Source organism: Poecilia reticulata, chromosome 20 (genome assembly GCF_904066995.2).
Source record: "Poecilia reticulata chromosome 20, P_reticulata-male-v2, whole genome shotgun sequence".
Taxonomy (NCBI): Eukaryota; Metazoa; Chordata; class Actinopteri; order Cyprinodontiformes; family Poeciliidae; genus Poecilia; species Poecilia reticulata.
Window position 1 is genome coordinate 21,474,563 of NC_088849.1, and position 23,601 is coordinate 21,498,163.

At 37.4% G+C, this 23,601-nt stretch overlaps 1 protein-coding gene across 8 annotated transcripts in view; it reads right to left on the reverse strand.

The window, feature by feature from the left end:
• The window catches only part of myo3a (myosin IIIA), a 70,547-nt gene extending 56,914 nt beyond the window's left edge, over window positions 1-13,633 (reverse strand). For 2 of the 8 annotated variants that reach the window (XM_081601446.1, XM_081601445.1), the window contains exons 1-3: window positions 4,598-4,832; window positions 2,263-2,446; window positions 955-1,089 (exon numbers count right to left, since the gene is read on the reverse strand). In XM_081601446.1, the coding sequence (XP_081457572.1) occupies window positions 955-1,089; window positions 2,263-2,446; window positions 4,598-4,599 (321 nt within the window). In that variant the 5' untranslated portion in view covers window positions 4,600-4,832. Of the gene's footprint in view, window positions 1-954; window positions 1,090-2,262; window positions 2,447-4,587; window positions 4,834-8,841; window positions 9,010-13,543 lie in introns of those variants that run through there. The other 6 variants (XM_008396504.3, XM_008396501.3, XM_008396500.3 and 3 more) reach the window with 6 other exon arrangements.
• Window positions 13,634-23,601: the final 9,968 nt, after the last annotated feature.

A 23,601-nucleotide genomic window follows, 5' to 3' on the forward strand; every position in this document is an offset into this window, starting at 1 on the left:
CTGGTGAATAGAAATCCCTGCTCTGCTGCTCACAGCAAACCTCCTCCCACATGATGTGAGCTGGCTTGGGACCAGATCCCCCAGGTAGCCTGTAAGTAAACTCCTGGGATGCCAATGGTGGCTAAATCTCTTACATAATCCCCGTTCATCATGAGGCGCTGATGGAGAGACGTATAGCAAGACGTACAAGACAGGGCTGGTGATAAGTTGATTAATCAATTAAATGACATTTTGGTTTCTGAAGATGAAATTTCTGGAAAATCTGGATTTTTTTTCACCATTGTACCATTGGTTTTCATATTTCAGAAGTGACATCAACGCTCCAAGAGCCGCCATCTTGTTTCATCAGCGTGTTTCACCGCTGTTGGACTTGCAGCTCTACGATGGAGTATTAGCACCAAGATACCAGTTTTTTTTTATCTACAAGAATAAAGTTGTAATATTAGGAGGATAAAGTAGCAACTCTAACACAAAAAATAACAGAAAATAAAACGGAATGTTGAGCGTCTTATGAAGATAAATAAATCTTTCATCTTTTATTATCTAAGCCTCAAATTATTATCAATATCAAAATTTTGAGCAAACTGAGAAGAACAAAGAATCACACTACCAGAGCTAAGCTCTTTTCTCATTAAAACATTTTAAGAAGTTTTTCTGGTAAAATTACATCTTTATTCTGCTAATATCATGACTATTTTCTCAAATTAAGCAAAGATTCTCACAGCCTGACCCTAATACTCCATTGTACAACTCACAGAAGAGATGATTGAATAAAAGCCACTTTTGGAAAATATTTTCAGTCATTGGTAATTTCTGTTTTAGAAAATTAAAGAAAGGAAAAATTGCATCTGGTATGGAAAAAATTTTAATTTTAAGCCACAACGCCCAGACCTGATACCTTCAGACAATCATGTCCCGTCGTCCCACCTTATCAAACCATTGTGTCGTCCTTACCTCCAGTACAAGCCACAGCTGATCGCCACATTTCAGATCCTTCTTGTAAAACATCCCATAAAACTTGACGACGTTTGGATGGTCGGACAGAGCTTTGAGGATGTTGTATTCTGCCTCGATCTCCTCATCTATATCCTGCAAAACACAGATTGCTCAGAATTACAGAACAGACACATTTTTACATCTCAAATCCTTAAAATCATCACAAAACAAACAATTATCAACTTTCTGATGCACGTTTTTAAAGCTATCATCAGGAAAGTGTATTTATCCTTTATTTTGGGGATGGATTATGGCTAAAAAACCTAAATGGGCCAGTATTTCTCTCAACTTTGATGAATGCCTAATGTGTAATTTTAACACCAAACCCAGGTTTCCTATAAGTGAGGTATCAGCATCGGTCCAATACAGAAAAACAACGCTGAACTGACTTAAAATATTTCTTTTTTTCAAACACAAACATAAATTTACTGAATTACAAATTTAATTGGTAACTCTGCACCAGTGCAGCGCAATTAAAAACACGCCAAGAGCTACATAAGTTTGATCAAACATGTAAACATTTTGTTTGTTCAATTTGTTTAGTCAGAGCAATTAGAAGTACAACAGCCAAAGTAAAATAAACTATAAAGAAACTGAAACTGGTAAAAACCACAGGTTGACTATAAACCTGCTTTCAAATAGTTCAGAAAGTGCAATTATGAATAATATATATAATGTAAAATAAATAATAAAGCATGACGTCGCACAGAGTATAAAGCATAAAATTAAACTGAACAGATCCAAATTTATGGATCATTGTCACAAAACGCAATCTAAAAAATTTTTTATTGATTAAAATAAATATTAGTTCCACTGGCTGACTCTTTTACTTATTAAAATGCATCTGTCTCATGTCATAAGTGAAATAATTTGCCAGTACTATACTTTTTCCATCAATAAAATGAATTATTTACTTAACACAAGCTCCTATATGCTATATTTACACTAAAAAGTTACTTGTAGTCATTCTTATTTCGAGTGTACTAAGATATATTCACTAGAAACCATACCAAAAATACTTGGTAGAAATGAATGTTTTTACATCCTTTAGTCTTCCAGCACATACTATAGCTGACTCTGGGCGCAATTTGGAGGTGTGTGTGCTTCTCTGTATTCCAGTTTTTAAGAATACAATGTTGCTTTTTGTAAGATTGAAAAGCTAAATCTACTCCACCTGCTGACAAGAAATGTATTTGGCTGATGGAGAAAAGAGCCGTTGGATACAGGAGATAGAGGTTTTACAGTAAACTTACAAACACGACTCACATGAATGGGATCCAGTATCTTCACAGCGGCTTTGCTTCCATCCTTTTTGTTCAGAACCTTGTAGACTTTCCCGTACGTTCCTTTCCCGATTGTCTCAATGATCTCCCAGGTGTCGGTGGGATCCGGAAAGTTGTCGAAGACAATCGATTTTCCTGATTGTGGAAACATTTTCAGGAGAGATCTCCTGCACAGCGACACAGAGCAAAACAAAACCAACACAGATGAAGTGCTACTTCGGCAGAAGATGGAAGGGAATTCAGTGCAGATGTCAATGAAGAGTTTTAAATTAAAACCAAAACACACATGGGGAAAAAAAAGTATTTCAACCAATATTTCAAATCTAATGCTTCGATATGGATGGTCATATTATAAGTCAAACCATAAGTCATTGAAATCCATCAGAACAAACCATCAAGCAAAATAACTCCATCAATTTTGGAATAAATGTTATTAAAGGGGCAATTTATGTATTTTCTAGGCACATTGTACCATTTAATTGTATCTATGTTACCTTCAATTGTTATAAAAATGCTGCATATATAAATCATAACTGCATCATAAACTGTTTTAACTTCAAATGTGCGCAAAACTTTGTTGAGATTCCACTAAAGTTGAAAAAATCGCATTAGGCTTGTTTCAATTAAATAAATCACACCTGAATAAGTTTGTTCACGTGACAAGTCATTAAAAAACATGACGCGCCATCATCCTTCTACCACTTCCTGTCGTCTTCTTCGTCTTTTCCGTCAGTAGTAACATCCGGTTGGTGATCCAAAAACATGAGTTTTTTTTTAATTAGCTAATTTATTTTCATAATTCCAATTTTCTCAATTATATGGTCAATGAAAACACAGCTTTCATATATCTGATGCCTTGAAATTGGTCTCTGTCCCTTTAAGAAGCACCTGCTCTTTCTGACACGCCCTCTTCAACAAGTCATCACAACTTGCTTCTCCATGCAGACATGCAGTTTCACCAGGTGCTTGCTAATTACTGCTGCCGCTAGTCTGGAGGAGCTGAGTGGGTGAGGACAACTCTGTACACTAAATGGATGCCAGAATAGATTAAAATTAATACTCAAACACGCATGAATGAGTTGAAGCACCATTCCTGGTATGCTTTTGCAGGAAGAATGAATGTTATAATGATATAAAGCTTCAGAAAGTTAATTTTGCATAATAGCGCTTCTTAAAACTGTCTTAAAACTATTAAAAGTTGTTTCTCGATGCCTCTAAATTGCAGAAACTTTGTTAAAACTGCCTCCCGAAAGCGTACAACATGTTTCTAGAAACTGTGTAAACCACAGATGTTAAACTCCAAACAGTTTCTGATGTGTCTTTGCTCCAAAACAGCTGATTCAGCTCCATTTATCTTACATTTCTGCAAAGGTTCTCCCTATGAACCAACATTTGATTCAGAAAACACGAAGAAAGAAAACATGGAGGGCACTGACTTTGGTCACCTCTGGTCTACATCCCATCATTGAGCTTTTTGAAACAGGAAGAAGAGTCAGTTGTTAAAATCTTTGCTTCCAAATATCCTCTAATCTTTCAAAATGGTTGTCAGATTTTTTGTTTTTTACCAATTTCAGAAGTCAACCAGATTTGAAGTGGCTTTTTTATTTGTTTATTTGTGTCCACTAAGCCACTTAACTGTGACCTATGACATATGAAGGCTTTTAAACCCCATGAATAAACCAGTGTTGTGTCAATACATTATAGATAACTTCACAAATAGATTTTTAGACATTTTGGTGCCTGCAGGTTTCATATCAACTCAGTTCAATTGGTTCCTAACGAGCTATTGGCTAAAAACTGGAGCAATACACTGCCTAAAAAAGGTAAAACACATTTTCAGAGCCTTTGGAAATATTGAAAGAATGATTTTAAAATAGAACAGGAGAAATAGGATATGGTTTAAAGGTTCTGCACAGTATTGTGGATAAGTCGGGGTTATTTCAGGAGGCATTCAACTTTCTGGCTGTTATATAAGCAAGTCAAACACTTGGTTTAAATTATATGCTTGACAGGTGAGATGCATAGTTAGATGCAGAGAGCAATCAGTTAATTCCACATTTATTTAAAAAATTTTACTGGAAAATCCTCAAGACAAGAATAAAAATGTGAAATCTACAAATTTAAATGGTAATCTCCAGAAAAGAAGACCAACAAACCAACAAACAAAATAAAAACATTGCTTCGACCTTTACAACACTTTCAAATAAATAGATTTCTCTCAAGGGTATCCATTTTTGTTTTGCTCTTAGATTCCCGTCTATCACTCGTCTATTTAGGATAAAATGGAATATCTGAAAAAGTGACTCACACTTACTTACATTATCCCAATAAGAAACGAGACATTTTGAAAATTAATCCATTTCTGAGCGAAAGGTTAGCAGTGTTGGGCTGGGCCGGCCTGGCCGTGAGTGAAAACCGCAGAGGAGGAGCTAACATGGGAGCTAATCTCACCAGCAATTCCCCTGCTTGGGGGCTGCCACTGGAAACCTTCTGTAAGTAGTAGGAGCTGCAGCAGGATTAACAGGAATTAGCCTGTGTTGCAGCACTGAGCCTTTCCCCATATAGACGTCCATTCATAAGGGGAGGAAAGCCGTTCAGGCGCCAGCAGCATGCATTGCTGCAGAAGGCCATCTGGATGTTCAGATATCTCCTTAAAGGAGCAAAACTGGCATTTTAAATATGTTCCATTTGGGTTCTACCGCTTCTAAAAAACAGCCCAAACTTATTAATTTTTGTTGTTTAAAAATATTTCAATTGCTAAGTCACATTCCGTTGTTACCTAGCAACCCCAAGCCAAGCTCAGTCCTGTTACCTAGCAACCCCAGTTCCGTTACCCAGCAACCCAAGTGGAGCTCAAGCATGTTTTCAATTCCAAAATACTTTATTGATCCCAAAGGGAATTTAAATATGGCTGTAACTCATATTAACTCAAGATTCTTCAAAGAGTTATCGTACATGGTGATGGCAGGAAAAATCTCCTCTAGCAGTCTGTATTACAGCGGCTTTGAAGAAGCCTCTCACTGTTTCACCGCTGTACACGGGTCGTAGAATTTTATTACAATATTTTGTGGTACTATTATGATCAAATAGATGAGTAAAAAGCTATTATTTATCTTTTAGTTAGCTATGACTGGCACAGCATTTATATTGCCGCAAACACAAATATTGGTGTTGGAAAAACATTCCCTTGTGAAATAAACTTCAGGATGCCACTTTCTTAAAGGAGTGTGATTTACATCACTAAACTGCACATAGTAACTGTATTTAATCTTTTTTTCAAACTTACTGACCTTTACTGGTGCTTTTGTGGAACGAATAGTGGAGAAAATAGTAAAAAATAATATTCCTGATCATTTTTGTATTTTATTTAACACCATTAAATAAAATGTATTGAGACAACAATAAATCCAAATTCTAATCATGATCAGATAATTTTCACACTGAATTATAAAAGATACGATAAATGCCCACCCTTATTCACTGTACAATGGCTGCTGGGAAAGACCCGTGTTTTGTTGTTGACTTAATTTTCAGAAACCACTTACTGGATTCTTCTTGGTTGTGTGGGAGGCTCTACTAATGCTTTTCAAAGATGGACGGTTGTATAAATGCACATTTGTTTGCAGCCATTTTCATCTGCGAGTGAGTTGGGGGGGCGTGGCCAGCAGCAGCTTATTTGGATTTAAAGTGACAGAAGCCTTAAAACAGCTCATTCTAAAAGGAGTTCAAAATAAAATAAAATCTCATTATCTAAGTATAATTTTCTGCAAAAAAAAAAAAATGTAATGAACATGTTTTTCAGGTTAGTATACATCTACGCTAACCTGCTCAAGGAAGCATAAAAGGTAACCTTTAAGCTAATTATGATGACGATGATTCAAATACAGACACATCTGTGGATGTAGGAAGATAAAACAAACCGATTATCTATCAGAAATGTCGCCAGCCTTTATCTGCACAGAGCAATTAGACTCCTATATGTGAATCCCTGTGCAGGTATTGTGCAGCACGGAGCAATCTGCGGACGTCTTCCATAATGCATCGCTGCCTCTGCATGTGTCAACACGCTTTGACACATGAGACAGGAAGACGAAACCCGACGACTCGCACTGGACACCTCCAACCAGAGCACAAGCAGGCTGCAAGGAAATAATCCCTCAGAGAAGACAGCGTGTGTGTGTGTGTGTGTGTGTGTGTGTGTGTGTGTGTGTGTGTGTGTGTGTGTGTGTGTGTGTGTGTGTGTGTGTGTGTGTGTGTTCATGTGTAACTATCCAACAGGGGACATGCGTGTCATTTTACACTGACCAACAGGGGACTCACCGTTGAAGAGGGGACATTTTGTAGGTCCCCTCTTGGAAATGACCCTGTTTTAGGGTCAGGGGTTGCAGTTAGGACTAAGGTGTGAATTGACTTTTGGTTAGGGTTAGGAAAAGGGTTAGGTATGTGATGGTTAGGGTTAGGAAAAGGGTTAGGGTTAGGCTGTAGAAATGAATGGAAGTCAATGGAATGTCCCCTGTTGGATAGTAGCGTACGACTGTGTGTGTGTGTGTGTGTGTAGGGTTATCTAACCCTGTATGCCCTGCAGCGCTGGCTGGATGTCGCTTTTCATTAACTGTGTTGGGACGTGGCATTAACCACAGCCTGTGTACAAGTGCACATATAATGAGCTACACATGTAAAGGCTCAGCTTGTGTCTCTTGTATAAACAGACACGATTGGGATTTTTAAAACAACAACAAAATATTTTAAAACATATGAAATGTGGACTGTGCCTCTGCTGCTGTAGCAAGAGCTCCTGGTTCAGTGGTCGTGTTTTAAACTCTCTTTGTGTTTTTGGACAGAACCATTGATGGTTTATTGCTGTCATTAACTGATTTACTCTTTAGGCCTGGACTTGAAAGATCTCAAATAAGGAACGTTAAATTGTGTGAGCAAAAAAATGTTACTTCTTCATTTTCCTTTTTATAGAAAGTACTCCCACTGGTGGAGCTGTTGTTGCCATGAATTATTTGCACTCTTTGCTTCTCTTTTTGTGAGAAACAATCTCTAACCACATATTTCTACAGATACTTTAATTAAACTTTACTTTGTCTAGAAAGTCCGATTTGTTTAGGGAGGACCAATAAGATCTGACCATTTTTAACTGGGCTTGATTAATCATCAACTAATTTAGTAACCAATTAATTGTTAACTACACAAGTATTAAGAAAGAACAACATATCTGAGCAGTAATTAAACCAAAACTGTACAAAAATCTAATCAAGTTGTGGACCAAAGCATCAAACTCTGGTTCGTTTACAAATCTCAGTCTCAGCTTGGTTGAAGTGAACTCTGGTGCAATTTGAATGCATATGTGAACGCCAAGCGAACCTGAGTCTGCTCCAAAAGCAGGAAGCGAGCTATGGTGCAGGGCATTCTGGGTAAACAAACAAGGTAAATTAGCGCTAATGGGAGAAACAAAATAGAAATCCTTCAAACACTAAAACCTGACTCTCATTTTTGTTTGCATATTGTGAAGAAGGAAGTTGTGCTCAGTGTCTCCTTCAGAAGTTTTTGTGTTGTTTCCTTCAGTTGTTCTTGATGCAGCGCCACCACAGGCGAGGAGGGGAACAGGTTTTTCAATTAGTTTAGATTGTTTGACACAGTGCAATGTGAAAGCAAAATGCACCAACTCAAAATGTTGCAATTTTAGTCCCCAATTAAACTGAGTCTACTGGACTGTATGACTGTACAGCTGCGTCTCTTTCTCCAGAGAGAGATATTATACTGTATAAAAAGATTAACTAACACAGTTTTTCAAAATGGATAAACAATGCATTGTGTTTTTATTAATAAAAAAGCAATTGCATCTGTGTTTAGTTTTGGAGGAAGACATTAATGAAAGTTTGCTGTGATTTAGTGTTTGATTTCTTTGTATTTCTTGCTTATAGAAGGCACTGACAGCCCGATGCCTCTACATTGAGCTGCTTCTCTCTTGTTTTATGTATGTCTTTCAGAAGAGCGCTACAGCTAACCAGACTCATGTTGATATTTCCTAATCTCCTTTAAAATACTATGCTTATATTATTATAAGTATTTGTGCCATTTGGATAAAAATAACACATGGTTTTCAGATCACATCATAAGAAACATCTACAAGCAAAATTAACTTCTCTAATTCTCTAATTCAATCCAAAATGGCAAAATGTTCAATTTATCACATATTGACAAATAAAATCAGACCAACGTGATGTTAAATGCAATGGTAAACGTATTTTAGAATAAAAGCAGTTATTTCATTCTGAACAGTGATCAAATTTATGTTACTACTGAAGATTTAAACATTAAAGACCAAGATTAATTCACTGACCTGTGATGATTGGAGTTGATAAAAATAATATAAATAAAGCAAAGAAAGTCACCAAGACAGTTTCAAACAAGCATGCAGTTCAGCTGAGCCACTCCCAGAACTTGCAAATAAGGCATCCAAATGAAGGAGGTGTGGACGAAGAAAGACAGGAAAACATGCAGGGTTGCCAAAAAATACTCAGACATATCGGTTTGAAAAGATCAGCATACTTACAGTTTTTTAAATGATCCAACATGCTAGCAACGTCTCAGCTCCTTCTTTGTATATTAGAGATCAAAACTAGGGTGAGCATATTAAGAGCCAGTAATTAGCTTAAGTAATTGGTTAGCATGTCGGCTGATTCTGATAGGGTCATAAATTAGCCCGGCGGAAGATAAGCTAACAGCAGCAGCAGCAGCAGCCGGGAGCGAGTCAGATGTAACAGGCCATGACTGCACACGGAGCTCTCAGCATCGCTTAGCGGTGTCCCGTTACACCGGGGGCCGGAGGCGGCGGGAGGCCGAACCGGGCCGGGCCGGGCCGGGCCGGAGAGTCCGGCCAACAGGGCTGCTGTTTAACCCGCTAACACACCGGATCCTACAGGGAAGAGTCACCGTTTCTGGGTTTGGATGGAAATAAATTGAGAATAGAAAAAAAAAAATGTGTTTACAGAATTAGACTCCATGGGCAAAATATAAAGGTTATATATAAAGATAATCAGAATAACATCCTCGGATAAAATTTACAGAAATTAGAATATTGTACTGGGAGGCGAGATGGATGGAAAAAATGATTGATTGATAGATTGATAGATGGATGAACAGATGAAAAAATAGTGGATGGATGGATATAACCAATGAATAGATGAGAAACGGATGGATGGATGGATGGATGGATGGATGGATGGATGGATGGATGGATGGATGGATGGATGGATGGATGGATGGATGGATGGATGGAAAGTCCAACGCCACTTTCAAACACTGAAATGACGGCGACCTAAGACTTTTGCTCAGTCTGTGAATTGGAACCTTTGTAGTAAAACTATGTATGACAGAATATAACAGCATAGTAATTATGAGAAACTGTCTCTACCAGTATTGTGCCTGAAATTATCCTTGAAATAAGATGATTTTTCCCTTCAGTTGTCTTATTTGTTTACATTAATGACACCCTTAATCTGACAAAACTTTGCTCAATTATCGCTCTCCCTGTGTGAGCAGGGAAAGCGATTCATGCAACTCTGGTTTACTCTGCAAATTATTGATTCTGCTCAAACTGTCAGAAACAAATTGCTGTGCCAGTGAAGCTGATAATTCATCATTCAGACTAACAGATGGCACCATGATTATTTTCCCCCCAAATACTGTGAAGCATGTCCTTTCAACCCAAACTCCAACCAGAAAAACCACATAAGATGCTCTTAGGTAATTGGCGTCGACTCAATTCAATATTTTTGGTTTAATCACTAAAGGATTTAACGTTGAATAAAAAATTGGTAAAATGTCTTAAGCGAGCCCATCCAAAATCACAGCCTCTCAATTAATTAACTCATTACTATACTTATCCTGATTGAAAGAGCAGTCAATAGTTGATCTCAACAGAACATTCAATGAATTAATTAGACCTTCCTAACTATTTCAAGGTCAAAAAAGTTAAAACTCACTCAGAAAACAGGTTTCAGTTGATTATAACCACATAATTTTTCTGAGAAAGGAGAATATCACATTAGTATAATAATGAAAACAATTTTCCTAATAATTATATTAGGAAGCCCTATTATTTACTAAACAGAGAGAATAGGATGTCATCAGCACAGAAACAGAAATATATTTTCAAACAACAGACCCAAAAACAAAAAATATAGCGTGAATAACAAAGGTCCGAATACACATCCTTGTGGAACACCATGCCTATTGAAATGGGCTGCAGGAGAACATTGAGCTAACTCACGTGTCAAACTCAAGGTGCATGGGCCAAATCTGGTCCAACGCAAAATTTTATGTGGCCCTCTTTGAATTGAGTAGAATATTATTTTATCAATCAAATCACATTTATAATTAATTTATATTTATAAATATTTTTAAAGTTTGTTATTAGGTAGCTTTATCAGTACGTTCTCTTTATAAACTGCAGTCTGTGACTTTTATATATAAAATGTTTTTTACATGTTTGTATGAAACAGATAATCTGTGAAAAAATCAATTTCATCTGCCTTCTTCCAGTACTATTTAGAAACAACCAATCAGAGCCAGGAGGCGGGTCTTAGCGCTGTCAATCACCTTTCTCTCTGCTACGATGCAGCTAGCACAGCTTGTTGTGAATGCTAATGCTAGTTAGCATGGCCACCGATGACGGCAGATTGATAGTTTTCCTGTAATGGTGAGTTGTTTCTCTATGATTAGCATTAGCGAGTACACACCACTGATTGACAACGCTAAGACCCGCCTCCTGGCTCTGATTGGTTCAGTTCTTCAGACAGCAATAGTAGCTCAGAGACTGATTATCTGTCTCATAACAAACTGTCACTATGGTGACAATTTTAACAATTATGTAGAAAACTGGAGCTTTGACTGGACTCATTTCTATAATAATAATAATAATAATAATAATAATAATGACATAGTCATCAGCTCCAGAACCCAAAATGGAAAGAAGCCATGAAAATAAGACAAGAAGAAGAAACCAGACAACAGTTGAGTCAGAGTGCTGCTCCCAGTCCTCACAGAGGATAAACACTGGACAGCGCCTCATCAATAACTTCGCTTCAGGGAACCTCCGCTTCTACTGTAATAAATTTGGAGAACAAAGATGTCTTTGTCCATTAACACCAGTTTGCGATCACTTCTCCTGTATTCACACCCCCAGCCGTCACTGCTGACCCCGGCTCCCGTCTGTGTGGGAGGGGCCCGGCGTATCTGGCATGACTCCTCCAGGCTCCGACGACTGCAGAGCTCCAACCTCATTTCCTGCTCTGCTGCTTTACAAATGGCTCATGAACGCTGGACTCAGACCAAGGATGGAGATGCACCGACGGCTATGCTAGCTGCATGATTAGAGCAGACAAAGGTCCAGACTGGTGTACAGAGCCTCCCTGCCCCCACCTCATTATTTAACCTGTTTATATTACACGGCTGTCAAATGTTGATGCTTTGACAGAAATTCATGGGTACTGATGATGTGACACAGGGCCATATTTGGGCTTCATATCAGGTTTATGAAGAGGGATTTGGTAATTAATGGCATGTATAGCTACTATATTCCAATACTAATGCATTACTCTTCATTTTATATGTTAAAAAGCACCAAAAAAAATTAGTAGAAATTGATAGTAAAATATCCAAGTTCAGGAAGTGTTCTTGTATTTCTAACAGAGTACAAAGAGAATGCACCATTCATGGATATGGGTATGTAGATGTTATCAGCAAATCAATACAAAGAAGGAAAATGTTTTGTTTTTTCATCCAATAGCACCAATAAGAACTCACCATGTTTCCCTGGGAATGATTAATCGTGATTAAACAATTGTTGAAATAATCGTCAACTACTTTAGTAATTGATTAATTGTTAACTACAGGCGTAAAAAGAAAGAACGTATCTGAGAACTGCAACAAACTAACTGGATTTACTTTGGACAGCATCACTGGTTTCTGGTTCCTGGTAGGACTTAAATGATCCGATTAATCGTTAACCGACAGAAAAATACGGCTGTTTGATGAAAGAACAACATATCTGAGTTGTAGTTAAGCCAAAATTGTACTAAAAAACTAAACCAGCTTCCCTTTTTAAGAAGGTCACTGGCTTTCTAGCAGGTTCCGGTTCACTGCAGACATGAGACTCTCTGGTTCTCTGTAGAACTGAAACGAATAATCATGATTAACCAATTATTGAAATAATTTGGTAACCAATTAGTCATTAACTGGAGTATACAGACTGAAAAATATGGCTATTTGATGAAAGAACGAAATTCTCAGAGCTGCAATTAAGCCAAAACTGTAAAATAATGTTTTGCATGTAAGATTAAAAAAACCTTTGTAAATATGTTTTACCCAGAACTCCTCACATACTTTTAGCTTCACCTCCTATTAAGCATTTTTTGCAACTCAAATATTGATCCATAAATGTAAAAATGATCAACAAATCAATTTGAAACTGTACTGATGTTAAACCAAACAGAAAGTTGATGTTAAAGAGTCTTTTTTAGCTGCAGATGCTTTGCTACAAATGGTCAAAACTAAAGAAATCCTATATCGTTGCATTCTAGGCAATAAAATGTTTATTCTCTTACTTAAAGAAAAAGGAAATGAATTGTTTATTTGCATTTTAATGAATCTATAATATTCTATAAAACATTCCCAAATGAAAAATCTGTAGAATGTAACCTTTTCTTTTAACCCAATTAAACGATTAATCGTTAGAATGATTGATTAATCAATATCTAATTTATGGAAAAAACTGCATAAAGTGCCAAACCTGGTCTTCTCTAGTTATGATCTCTTACCACAAATCTTTGAGTAACATGTGAAATATCAGGGAACTCAGCATGGTGTACGACACATTACATAAACAGTTAATGAGCTTAATTTCCTGACAGGTAACCTACATACTGCTGTAGAAAAAACACTCCAGGAAAAACAGCATTTGCTCTGACTGATGCTTCAGCACAACGTTTCATCCTGCGACACGCACAGGATGGGGACACGATTCAGTAATCCTCCTGCAACGCTTAAGCTGAACCCAGTTTCCTTTTAACAGTTACAAGGTCAAACCTGATGGCACATTTGACTGAAGTTAAATATCTTTGCACATAATTATGTAATATAACTGCTTTGATTTTTATGCAGAATATACTAGAAACCTGAATAGTGACTCACATGCTCATAAAACACTAAAAGCTGTGATATTTCTGAACATTTTTATAAAAACAGTGTCTTACCTGAGATTAAAGGCGCTGCTCTCAGGCGTGTTTTCAGCCCAGCTCCTCTGACAGATGAAACGTTGGGAATCAGAACACTAATAAAAGGCTTGAGGACAATTATGTTGTTGAAACTGAAGTGGTTCTGGACTGACGAACAAGTAGTTCAGCTTTGTCTCCTCAGGCCCTCGCACTGAACCCCTACACTGTTATCAAAAATGTCTTCACAGAGTAATTTGGTACAGCAAGTATTTCCATTAAAGCTAACTGGATTCACATTTTGTCATTTTAAAAAAAAAGTGCTAAGCCTTTGGATTTTAACCACTCTTGAATGACTAAAGAGAACAAATTAGACAAAATTCAGATAGTTTTTATGTTTTTCATTTGGGTCTCAACTGCTTCTAAAAAAAATCCCAATGCTTAAAAAAAACACACCCAGCCTTTTTTGGCAATAAGTTAATGTTTTTTGGTATCTGGAAAATGAGATGTTTCAAAAACCTCCAGATTGCTGGGTCACCTAGCAACCCCAGCCAAGCCCAGCCTGTTACCTAGCAACCAAAACCAAGCTTCTAGAATGTTTGGTCAGCTGGTTTTACCTCTGTATGCACTGTAAAATGGCTGCTGGAAAAGACAAGACTTTTGTTGTTGATTTACCATCCAGAAACCACTTTCTGCATCCCTGATGCTTGTGCAGGAGGCTCCACTTCTGCTTTTCAAAGATGTATAGTTGTCTAATTTTGCATCTGCTTGCAACCAGTGTAAACATAGAATCGTGGCCAGCAGATTCAACGTTATTTGGATCTAAAGTGACAAGAGGCCCTAAAACAGACAAAAAGCTGATTATCTAAGAATGATTTTGTGCACAAAATGTAAAGAACATGTTTGTATCACCCATAGATGCATCCTAACCTGTTCAAGGAAACATAACGTACCACCTCTAAGCTTTTCCTTTTGGATTTTGAGGCAACATTGCGACCTGAAGGACACTCTGCAGTTCATTAAGGCAGACTGATTGACTGATAAGGGCATTGATCTGTGTTGTCTGACAGTCTTTGAATGCAGCATGCCCAAATCAATGTTACTACTGCAAAAAACCCAAAATCTTAGCAAGTATTTTTGGTCCAGTTTTTATTGCAAATATCTAAGCACACTTGAAAAAAGATGAAACTCACAAAGAACTTTTCAGACGGATATAGGAACTTATTTTAAGTCAATTAGTCCCGAATATTGGAAAGATGTGCTAGTTTCACTGCCAGATTATTCCACTTAAAACATGAAAATAATGTCTAAAAATATCTGCAAGTGAAACCAGTATTTATTTTTAAATCAATATTAGATGTACTCAAGTAAGACCAAGACTACTTCAACATATTTTTACTCACGTACAAGTAAAAGACTATTTGATTTTTTTTTAAATCTACTCAAGTATTGAGTAACTGATCAATAATTTAATATTTAAAAGTTACATCATCAGGTGAAATATATAAAATTATTTAAGGACAAACTGACAATAATTTATATAAGTAACAAAAAAATCAGGTAAAAGAAAATTATTTTCTTTTAATAAAAAACTAATGAAACTTTAACAAAACCTGCAGGTGTGTGTCTGTCTGGTGAATTTAAACATGTTTGTTTTTCATTCAGTGGGTGAAAATCCAGAAATTTTACTCAATTAGGAGGAGAAATTCTTCATAATGAACTCAAGTAAATGTAAAAGTTCTCCTCAAAGTACACTTTTAAAAAAGTTTCTCAAGTAAATGTAATTAAGTAAACTCCAATATTAAGGAATAATTTACTTGAAACAGGCTCTTATATGTTTCTAAAAATGTTCTTGTAAGTTTGTTTTGTCTTATTTGCACTAAGACTAGGAACGAGACAAAATACTTGGTAAAATCATGTTGTGTTTTTGCAGTGCAGCCTCCTGAACGCACCCCGCTGCGTTAGCAGGTAAATTCTCATGTAGGTCACACAGAAGGACTTTAAACGCACCTCTCGTCTCATCTGGCTGCTACAGCTCCACATTCACGCAGCAGAAACATTGTCCTTCTGACTTTGCTTGACCAAACACGCAGAGCGGCCAGTGGAGCGACGGCGGCGCGTCAGATCCAATCAGCAGAAATCAGAGAACACTTGAAGGAGATTTAAGGAGGCGCTGCTCTGATTGTTGATGCTCCAGTGATGCAGATCCTTGGACGGCTCTGCTCTGCCGCAGCCAAGCCAGGCGCCGCCTGTGAAGACTGATTGAATAAGGCCACTGATGATGCTATTGTGTCCGCGGTGACGTGGCGTGAATGACTGACGGGCCCGTGGTTTGCGTCAATGGCTGGGCATTGTGGCGAAGCGCCGGACCGTGACTTCCCCAGCTGTCTTCTATAGGACATCACGGGCTAATGAAATGAACATTGGGAATGCACAGTTGATATAAAGATCATTAGGCTATCATTGCCAGAGCCGTGTACATGCAGTGCGCCATTTTGGCACTCCTTTCTTCGGTTGACCGAACGACCTTGCACATTATGTCGACTCCCTTTACTGCTGCTTTGTTGTGTAAGTTGCACCGTTTGCAGTATCTCCACTATGCTACGGAAAAAATCTTATTATTTGAATACAAACATATACAGTAGATGAGCCTATCAGTTATTCTGGCGATTAATCAGTTAACAAAATTGGTCCATTCTGCATATTTTTCACTTAGCCACTTTAGTTTTTTTTTTTTTTATTATACAATGTTAGAAATAAATTAAAAGACGCACATAAACAATTACTTTTTTTTTTTATTTGAACCAGGTTAAGGTAAAACTATACCAATTATGTGGTTAACATATTTACAGAAAATGCAAAATGTGTTTATTTTTGTACATTTTTGGATTAATTACTGCTTTGACTGTGCTGTACTTTCAGCAAATTGCCTTTTTTGAGTCTGTACACTCCAGTTAACAATTATTTCAAATAATCAGTTCATCATGATTAAATCCATAAATCCATTGTCAACCCTACAAATGGGGGGAAGAAAAACAAAAATGAAGTTATTGTATCAAAATTTGTACAATTCTTAAGACTTTTTTCATAAAAATAGTTGCTATTAGAAGTTAGAAAAATAAAATGGTAAAATTATGGCTAAAGACTTGAATTTATTCACAAATTTTCTGTTGATGTTATGGAGGAATTCAAAGGTGCTAAACTCATGAATTAAGAGACGATACACCAAACTCCATTCTCTCCGGCTCACTGACAACCAGGAAGACATTTAATGCACATCTGCGGAATCACATATTACATTTTCTTCATCTCATTTTCATCGTCTCAGAATCCAAAATGTCTTGTCTTTTGCTTCTGGCTTCGAGCATTTATACCGTTTTCAGTCTGCTATTGTGTATTGGAAACCATCTGACCAATGGCGTTCTGAATCTTGCTTCTGGCTCTGTTTTACATTGAGTGTGTGTTGGAAGTTCCGAGAGTTCTGGGCCGACCTCGTGGAAGTTAAATCTGCTCCCTCAGAGGACCATTAGTCAAATTGTTAGTTCAGATCTGTCCAAACAGAGACTCTGGCTGAGTCCCTTGCCTGCCAGGAATGTCTTGTACAACACCTTATTTGGTATTGAACCAGCACAACATAACACATTCCTTTTCAGTAAAACATATCTTAATGTGAATTAACACAACTTTTAACTATTAACATAATTATATTCCTCAACATTCCCCCCTAAAATAAGTACACTTATTTTCTAGTTAATTCGTATGGCATTGCTCTCCCATGGTCATACGTTTCATTGATATAGGATCGAAAAACCCTCTATGACAATCCTTTCATCCGAGGGAAAAAATTATCCTATGGCCCTTTAGGCAGCCACCCTCAGGCACCAGTGAAATCAATGACCATGGTACCCACAATGATTTCTGCTCAAACACCATCATAGGACAATCGGCTTGGTTTGAACCAAGTAGTAGTAAGCTTGACTTCTCAGCAGCGATGTGGTGCAGCGTTGTGTAGTACAGTTCCTGTCCTCGGTCGCAGATGCAATTTGTTGTTCCGGTTTGATGTTTCCTTGATTTTATTACTCTGCCTTCTAACTGTCCCGGTTCAGGGCTCCAACAAATTCCCATGTACATGAGTCTCTGAGTCCAACACACATAGGGTCCCTGAACCGCCAGTCACTCTGGTTGCCCTGAGAAGACAGGAAAACTGAGCAGTATCTTATAGTACAACATGTTCCAATTAAAGGTCTTCATTGCTTGCATGGAGAAATCCTTGATGCTCCTTATTGGATTCTAAAGTCCTATTAATAACTCACATGTGACCTGCGCATGAGGACCTTCCATATACATTTCATTTAACATATTGTCCAAGTCATATTATTACCACCTCAACATTCTTGTACAACACCTTATTTGGTGTTGAACCAGCACAACATAACACATTCCTTTTCAGTAAAACATATCTTAATGTGAATTAACACAACTTTTAACTATTAACATAATTATATTCCTCAACAATGTTTGATTAGAAGTTAAGCAGACATTGAAAGCAAAGAAATGTGATTAACAAGAACCTGATCAGGAAATGTTATTGTTTTAACACAACAGCACTGTTAATAAATAAAAATCCTCAAAACAAAACAAAAAACAATTATTATGACCAGCAAAAGTGCTTTTATGAATAACAAAATTAATGTATTTGTTTATTAGTTGAGTCTTATAGCTACTATATCCACTTATTTATTATTTTTTTGAGTGATGCTAATTTTCTGCAAAACAAATGAAACATTTACTCATTTCAACCTTCTTCAGAAAACATGTTCTGTTTTACTTAAAGTTAAAAACCTTGCCTGGAAACAACCCGACCTTTTCCATAAATCTAAAATAAATCTCAACCAGTGAAGTGGTTTTGACCATTTTCACCCAAACTCCTTTTATCCCACATGAAGTGCAATCAGCAGAGTTCATGACTTGCACTTGAGCGGACCAAACAGTGACTCACCGTCCAAACTGAGCAGCGAGTAGGAGTTGTGATGTAAATCCTGTTAGTTCTGCATCAAGTTGGTGAAAGTTGTTCATTATGAGCAGGTGGTTGTTCTTTTTGCATAAGGTGGGTTTATATTAATGAAACGGACCCTTTGCTTAACATAGATTAGTATCATTTATAAGAAGGTATAATTAAAGATAACAAATATCGCATTATGGAGAAGGTACGTGTCTAACCGTTAGTAACCATGGAGACAATACCGCACCGTCATGTAGCCTAGCATATAGAAAAAATTGGTTAGCATCTCTTCTTTTGTAAGTTTTTATGCCGCTCCGGTGTACGAGGAAACGGTGTTCATGACATAGTGACATAAATTATGCGGTGTGAATTAAGGTAAACTCGATAAATGAATCAACACATCAGGAGGGAGGAGGTACGGGTCGGTTTCTAAGCTAGCTGTTTTCAACTTTTGTAAACACTGAGTCTATGAGCCCCAACCAGGCGATGTACATTCACAGACAAATTAGCTCGACTCGAACAAGTAGAAGCCATGAATAAACTGGAAAAAATAACTTTGGAAAACAATTTCAGTCACTCTGTTCAAAACTCCCTCCCTCACTTCTGACGTCCATCATGGCGCCTTGAACGAAGTGACAGTTGCAAAGGGTCAATACAATTATTATTATTATTATTATTATTATTATTATTATTATTATTATTATTATTATTATTAATTATCGCTAATAATAATTAATCATTATTAATAATAAATAATTATTAATTATAGTAATAATGATTATTATTACATAATAATATAATACAAGAAAAATATATTATTATATAATTATTATTAATAATAATAATACACAGCAAAAGAGTTCATGTATAAAAGAAAAACTTATGCGACTGCTTCCATAAAAGTAAACATTAAAACACTTCAAACAGGAACTTTTAATTAGTAAGGTAGACCCCATAATTTTTCTCACACTGATAATTAAAAACAAACTTTAACTATAGTTAGCATTGGGAAATATTGCTTAAAAATAAAGACATACAAGATCCTGTTTTCAGTCTTTTTTTCTTTATTTATTTTTTCTAAAAAAGAAAAATAACAAATGACAGAAAATAATATCTTCAAAAAGTGTCTTTTTCCAATCTTCTGTTCTGTGAGTTGAATAAAGGAGTTAGCCTGGAGCTAACAAACAAAAATTCCCAAAACAAAAACACACCGCACTATTCAGTTGTTTTTTACATTTCTGTGGAATGTTACTCCAAATTAATTATGAAAAATTTGCAGATTTTTAATGTAATATTGATGATAACCATACCAAGTATCGGATTGATACTAGCATGGTAAGCTCGATAGTTTAGTTTCATACCTAGAAACTTTGCATTGTAATTTCTCAACTCTGTCTTGACTTGCTCTCAAATTATAATTTTGGCACTTTATTTATTTATTTTTGTCATATAAATCATGTTAACATCTTAAAGTATTGAAACAAGTACTTTTTAAATCAATATTAAGAAATCATTTACTTAAAACAAACTCTTATATCTTGCTGAAAAGTCACTTGTAAGTTAATTTTGTCAGATTTCAAACACTTAAGATATTCACACTAGAAATAAGACATAATACTTAGTAGGATTTTTTTCAGTGTAACCTTGAAGTATAAGAAACCATAACTTTGAGATAAATACGGAAACAGATGTTTCCAGACTTTCTATGTATCAAACTAAAAGAAAAAAGAAAAACCAATCAAAATTCAGATCGTAGGGCCTTTCATATCTCCTGCGTCACTGGACCAGAAACCAACTCTGATTGGACGGTGGAGTTGGGGTTCCTTCGTGACGTCATTTTTGCACGTTTGTCTGCGTCACTGTGCGTCACACGAGTCCGCAGGTTCGTTTCTGGGGAGAGATCCAGTTCAGAACCTGATGCAGCTTTGAAAATGCTCATAAATTTGAAATAAAGCATTGGTGTGTTTTAGAATTTCTTTGCCTATTAAAGTATATTTTCTACAACCGAGCAGAAATAGGTCGCTTTTTGCTTTGCATGCCTCTCTTTGTGACTCAGATTTCATTGTAAACATGCTGTGACTCACACATCCTCTGCAGCCACCTTGTTCCCCACATTCATGCAGAATTATGTTTGCCAGCATGTCGTCCCCACCCACGGCCTCCGGCCCCATCATTCACATTGAGTGCCGTTTTTCTTTTTTTCTGCTTTATGGGGTCCCCCAGAATGCATGATGCTCCCCCTTTTCCTCCCCCTCCTCCTCCGTCTTCTTCTCTGCTTTTAAGCTTGCTAGACTATTATCCAGCAGCCTGCAGTTAGTTTCTTATCAGTGACAACCAGATGGAGAGCACCTCCGGACTTGTTGATCGAGCAGAAAACGCAGTAATTGTGATGATTTGAGATTAGCATCTATTATTGTTGTTCGCCGTTTTTAAAACAGTGAAACGCAAATACCGTTAATAAATGCTCCCTGGGTATTTTTGGCACCTTAGGGAGTGTGGAAAAAACAGAAAACCGACAAAAAAAACGAGAAAAAAGAGATTTATTTGGAGGTTTTCCAGCTACAAAATGTTGTGAGCTAACGGCTGTTCCGGGCGCAACACTGCCCCCTGGTGGTTCATTTACGGGTCAATCACATGCCGCCATATTGCAGTCAGTAAGAATTGTCTTAAAAAGCTTTGAAGGAGGATTTCTTTGATTGCTTAGTGATAGAGTAAGGAGTCTGAAGCGTTCACCAGTTCTAATAAACTGCATCTAATGTGTTAGGAAAAAATATTAGAGGAAGAAACTCAATTTAAACTGGTGAGGTAAAATATGGCAGGCCAATTTGTCATATTTTGATGATAGACGTGGAAGTTAAGATGGTATTCTAGATGTTCAGGATGTTATTGGCTCTCCATAGAAAACGACCAGCAGCTCAGATGGATGACATCCATCCATCCATCCGTCCATCCATCCATCCATCCATCCATCCATCCATCCATCCATCCATCCATCCATCTGTCATCCATCCATCCATCCATCCATCCATCCATCCATCCATCCATCCATCCATCTGTCATCCATCCATCCATCCATCCATCCATCCATCCATCCATCCATCCATCCATCCATCCATCCATCTGTCATCCATCCATCCATCCATCCATCCATCCATCCATCCATCCATCCATCCATCCATCCATCCATCCATCTGTCATCTGTTCTTCCATCCATCTGTCATCTGTTCTTCCATCCATCCATCCATCCATCCATCCATCCATCCATCCATCCATCCATCCATCCATCCATCCATCCATCCATCCATCCATACATCTGTTCATCCATCCATCCATCCATCCATCCATCCATCCATCCATCCATCCATCCATCCATCCATCTGTTCATCCATCCATCCATCCATCCATCCATCCATCCATCCATCCATCCATCCATCCATCCATCCATCCATCCATCCATCCATCCATCTGTCATCCATCCATCCATCCATCCATCCATCCATCCATCCATCCATCCATCCATCCATCCATCCATCCATCCATATTCTTTGGTTTTTATGACACAGCAACAGAAAGTAGTAAATCACTGTAAAATAAACAAATAAACATATCCTGAAATAAAATGAATGATTTCAGAGTAAACAAAAACATCCTGTACTTTTACAAATTAATTATTAAACGAATATAAACCGTTAATCTGACTCTCTGACTCTGTTTACTCGGCAGTCTGAGCTCTTTGGCTCCATTACAGTCCTAATAATCCTTTACATAACAAGGCCGTTGCTTTGTTATGCAGCAGGTTCAGCTCAGGCGAACCCAATTTCACCAGTTCACACGCATTTTACTTGCACCATTAGGTCAATGATTGGTGGAGATTACAAGCTGCTGTGGGTGAGAAAGTCCAGATGCTCCTTTCTGTCAAGGTCGGGAGCATGAAGGTGGACAGGAAGGAGGAAAACGGAGATGGAGGAGGAGAGTGGGTTGAATTTTGAGCAGTGACGTAGCACCTGCAGCCAAAAAAAGGCACAAAATGGAGTCCCAGCTGGAACTCGGGGGAGGAGCGGCGGCTGCTTCAGGCTCGATTAGGCCCACATCCTCGAGTCGTTAGCCTCACATTCCCCAGTTGCTACACTATAATATCTGCAGCTACAACTCAGGCTGTTAAATCTGGCGACAAAGAGAGCGGGAGTGACATGTTCCTGCCTCGGGAGGAGGGGACCAGAAGAAAGCTGGCAGAGACGCCAACACATCACCGGCATGCACCTGTCCCTCTGTCTGGCTGGGGAAGAGCTGCTGCCAGATCTGACTGACACTTTCAAGCTATTTTTTATTTATTTATTGCTTAAAATGTTGTTTGTGTTTTTGTCAGCTTGAAAAAAAAACCCACAAGCACGACGTAAAACCCGCCAAACTCCAAAAAACAAAACAAAAACAGCCGTAATCTTAACCTCTATTGAGACATAGAGAGGTAAATAAATAAAAGTCCACTGCAAAAAGCCGACTGATATAGCCAAAAACGATCACCGTTTGCCGTTTTTAATTGGGTAACCATGGCAACGGGTGTCGGATAAAGGTCGTATAACGTTAGGTACTACAACGGCGAATGAGAGTAAAAAGGGAGTAGACATGCACCAAAAAAATCTGAAATTTTGAGATTAATCTCAGCAACATTTTGGAAAACAAACGTTGAAATTTCTGAGTTTGGAAATTTGACATTTTTCTTAAAAAAAAAAAAAAACTCAGGAAGTTTGGGATTAATCACATAAATTTAGCATAAAAAAACTTGGACATATCTGAGTTTGAAAAGATGATTAATCTCAGAAATTTTCTAGAAAAAAGTTTTGGAACTTCTGAGGTTGAAAAGTTACAAATATTTTTCTTGCAAATGTTCAATTTTTGTACGTCAGAAATGTAGGAAACTTTTAAGTTTTTCCCTCTTTTTCCCTTTAGTGGCTGTAATACGCCGCTGTAAGCCAGAATGTTGTTTGAATACTACACTGTTAATCAGTTTGATCAAATTAAGTTATGCTTATTTCGTATATTTTGCGGCTCTACGTTCTTTTAAATCACAAAGTTGCACAAGAATTCCCGTTTACAGTAG